The sequence below is a fragment of the Clinocottus analis genome, unplaced genomic scaffold (assembly GCF_023055335.1).
Source record: "Clinocottus analis isolate CAN_PGR_092001 unplaced genomic scaffold, fCliAna1.0.p SCAF_21, whole genome shotgun sequence".
Classification (NCBI taxonomy): domain Eukaryota; kingdom Metazoa; phylum Chordata; class Actinopteri; order Perciformes; family Cottidae; genus Clinocottus; species Clinocottus analis.
Genome location: NW_027175943.1, coordinates 12,097,430 through 12,100,973, shown reverse-complemented (window position 1 = coordinate 12,100,973; position 3,544 = coordinate 12,097,430). Strand labels below are relative to the sequence as shown.

The 3,544-nt window shown below is 44.2% G+C and overlaps 1 protein-coding gene across 2 annotated transcripts in view; it reads right to left on the bottom strand.

Annotated features, from left to right (window-relative positions):
* The window catches only part of rela (v-rel avian reticuloendotheliosis viral oncogene homolog A), a 10,643-nt gene extending 7,099 nt beyond the window's left edge, over positions 1–3,544 (bottom strand). For both annotated transcript variants that reach the window (XM_068587511.1, XM_068587510.1), the window contains exons 1-4: positions 3,387–3,544; positions 1,499–1,534; positions 1,141–1,286; positions 103–248 (exon numbers count right to left, since the gene is read on the bottom strand). In XM_068587511.1, the coding sequence (XP_068443612.1) occupies positions 103–248; positions 1,141–1,286; positions 1,499–1,534; positions 3,387–3,393 (335 nt within the window). In that variant the 5' untranslated portion in view covers positions 3,394–3,544. The remainder of the gene's footprint in view (positions 1–102; positions 249–1,140; positions 1,287–1,498; positions 1,535–3,386) is intronic.

Genomic DNA, 3,544 nt, shown 5'->3' with positions numbered 1-3,544 from the left:
CCCCAAAAATGGGTGCCATCCTTATCTTATCTCGAAAACAAACACCACCTTGTCTTGGTGTGGAGCTGCAGCCCCCCCCTCCCCTCCCCCCGTCCGATCTACCTGTGTATTCGTCTCTCCTGCAGGTCTGACTCGTAGTAGCCGTGTTTGCAGTCCTTCCCGACCAGTTCGTGCGGGTGAGGCTTGTGCGGCGCGTTCTTTGTCACCAACGAGATGCGAACACGCAGGGGCCCGCTGTAGTTGTGCATCTGTCGGGAGAAATGGGTCGCACTTTAAGGATTCCAAAGAAAGGGAAATCTTCTGCTATGTAACACGGCTCTTATTTCACATTGTGGGGGGGGTTGGCTTCTAAAGGTAACTACAATATTTTAAAAGACAAAAGCCTCAAAGGAATAGTTGCTTGAACAGTCTTCGCTTATCTTAAAGACTGGAAACAGAGCTTAACAGCTAGCCAGGAGCCAAGGATTTGGGACATTAAAACAGAGTTTAATTAAGAAAATATGGGAGGAAAAAATGAAATCAAGGTTCCTAGGCTGCCTTATCTGAGTTGTGTCCCTCTTCTTATGTCTCTTTTACACATTCATTTTATATTCGTATTTAATTTAATCTTTTATTTTGAAGATTGCCCTTTTTATGTGCTTATTTGTGATACTGTTCTCGTCTCAAAATAGATTTCTTATTTTACCATCTGTTTCATATATATCATAATGTATATCAATATAAATGTAATATGTGATATACTATTAATTGTGTAATATGTATAAATGTATTAATTGTATGAATGAATAATCTTAGAAATAAAATTATTTGGAACATACATCCTAATAGCCAAAAAAATGTAAACAATATTATTGATGGACATGTCAATAATAATAAAAATACAAATAGGTGCTCCAGGTGTTGGAAAATTGTAAAAAAAAAAATAATATTTGACCATCTTCCTAAACTCCTTGAGTGTCAAAATCTGAAGTTCTTAACAAAGAGGCTTCGTTTGCAACCAGCAATGCTTCCGCCCTGATCTGCTCCAGAGTCAGTGCATGTATATTTTTAAAGCAGCAAACATAGTAGAGTAGTACTTTGTTATTGTAGCGATATGGTAAAAAGTTATTAAATGGATGAACAGCTTAAAATCAGTCCCACCTTGATGGCCGGGTGGGTCTTGGTGGTTTCGTTGCTCTTCTCTCCGGGGATGCTGCCAGCTGAACGCCCCTCACACTTGTACCTAAACCTCATCCCCCTCTGCTTCGGCTGCTCGATGATCTCTATGAAGGGGCTCGCGGGTTGGACTGCGAGAGAAGAAAATGAGACGTAAATAACAACATCACAGGACTCGGGGACTTCTACGAGAATGCTGCCCGTCTGTAGCTGCTTTGCCCGAATCAGTGTGTCAACACAGAAATCGCTCTGATCAGTACACACTATGTTGAAATGTTTACTCGTGACGTCAAGGGCTGGATCATAAAGAACACGGACAAGTTATGGGGAAATTGCTTCTTACCTGGGTTGAGTGTGGCCAGGCCCCATCCATACACACCTGTGGTGGACAGAACACAAAAAAAGACGTTAGTCAAAGTCTTTAGAGCGATTAGTGGTTCCCCATCCACAGTGCTCGGCACACAGCATACAGTGGCAATGACAAAAACCCAAAAAGCTGCTGTCAGCACATATTTGTGGTTTAGTAACAGTTTGTCATTTGTGCTGTGGCCTGGGTGGAAATCTACCAGACGGCGCAGCGTCCAAAGATGTCAAAGGGTGCTGATACACAGGGGGCTTCCCGGCTAAATATGATTTGTACACCACAAGCTGCCCGCCAAGCACAGAAATAGGGAGAAGTGGTGCGGAATAAAGCAATGTGGCGTGGCAGGGTAAATAGCCCAGGTCCAATTACCCGCCTTGTCACAAGGAGCCTCTATTGTCAGTGAAGAGCCGGCAGGCGCTCAGGTTTCAGGTGCTCAGTTAATAATTCACTGAGATTCATAAAAGGACATGGGGTGCGACACGGGATCAGGCGGTCAGAGCTCCACCCCGGCAGCTCGTAGGACTCGTTTGATGTGAAGGCATGGGATGCTTTCCAAGTTGTAACATGCCTGAGTCCCAGCCCCAGACCAAACTCAGAGAATGTGACTCAAATGGCAATCTGTTCTGACTTTTAATACGTAGAATTAACACCAATTAATATGGATCTTCTAAATAGACAAAGCTTTGAAGCCGATAAGTGTGGAATAATTACACTTTTGACTATTTATTTAAGAGACATCTCTGTCTCGTTACTGACCCTGATGTTGTGAAAGTGAAAGTTAATGTTGACCACAAGTTGGCCTTCATAAATCACATAATGCACCAACATCAGGCATGAAGTGTTCGGGGCAGTGAGACTCACTTTCACTCCCATTGCCAAAACAAAGGTGCCACTGCCTTTACATATTGTTTCTTGATTTTTTTGATAGATGATTTATGAATTTATATTATTAATTTCACAGTTTTGTTCCTTTCCATTTTCCAGAAACGGATAAATCACGTCTATCAACAATGTAAATATACTTTGTAATATCTGCAAAAAAGGAACAAGCTACTAATAATGCAAAATACAATATGCGCATGATTAAAAAGTGGTCTATTTAATGTTGTTAGGCCCGCAGACAAAGGTCAAATGTATAGTGGGTAGAAACATGGGCCATTTTTGATTTGTTACTAAATACTGTTGACATCGGCACACTTTGTCACACTAAATAGCCCGTATCACACTGCAACTTGCACGAAAGTTTGGCACCGTTTCCATCATTTCCGTCCACTAAAACAGATGTGGGCGGTGGCGCGCAGCGCGGACCAATCTAAATATGACGTCGTTTTTAATTGAAACAAATGCTCCCTGATGGATTAAATGTCGGCCGATGTCGAGAAAAATGTATTGACAACGACAGAGATTAGACATTAGGGATTGTTCATGATGCATGTACATAAAAAAGACAACATGCCCAATAAATTGAGAGATCGTCGGACGAGGTTTTGCATTTTCAGTGACTTTGGGGAAACACATGAGGTGGACAAACCCAACAGGCCTCTTGGCGGCTCGACAAGCCATTTGGTTGGTTCACGCCTTCCGGTGGAGTTCACGTCAGCGACGCGCAATGGACAACAAACACTCAACGTTACGTCAGCCGTCACTCGGGTACGGCAGAGACAGGTGAGGAAAGTTATGCCAAAACGTCCAGCTGTGCGCGAGCTCGCTACCCGGGAACAGCGGACTCCCCGAGCCCGGTAGCGCAAACCCAGCGACAGCCGACAGCGGGGCTTTCCCCTGTGCGCAAAACAACTCCCTGCACTGTTTCACCTCCGCGGTCTGAAGTGAGCAAACAGGCCGAGCAAGTGAGCCCAGTCCCACTCACCGTCCATGGCTGTGCGTCCGAGTCCGACTTCCGCGTCTCCGTCGACACCACTGTGTATCCGTTGTTTGTTTGTTTGTTTGTTTGTCTCTCCAGCTACCGTAAGCCGCACACACGACAGCGCGGACTCAGAAAACTTCTTGACATTGCTGTTGTGTCCT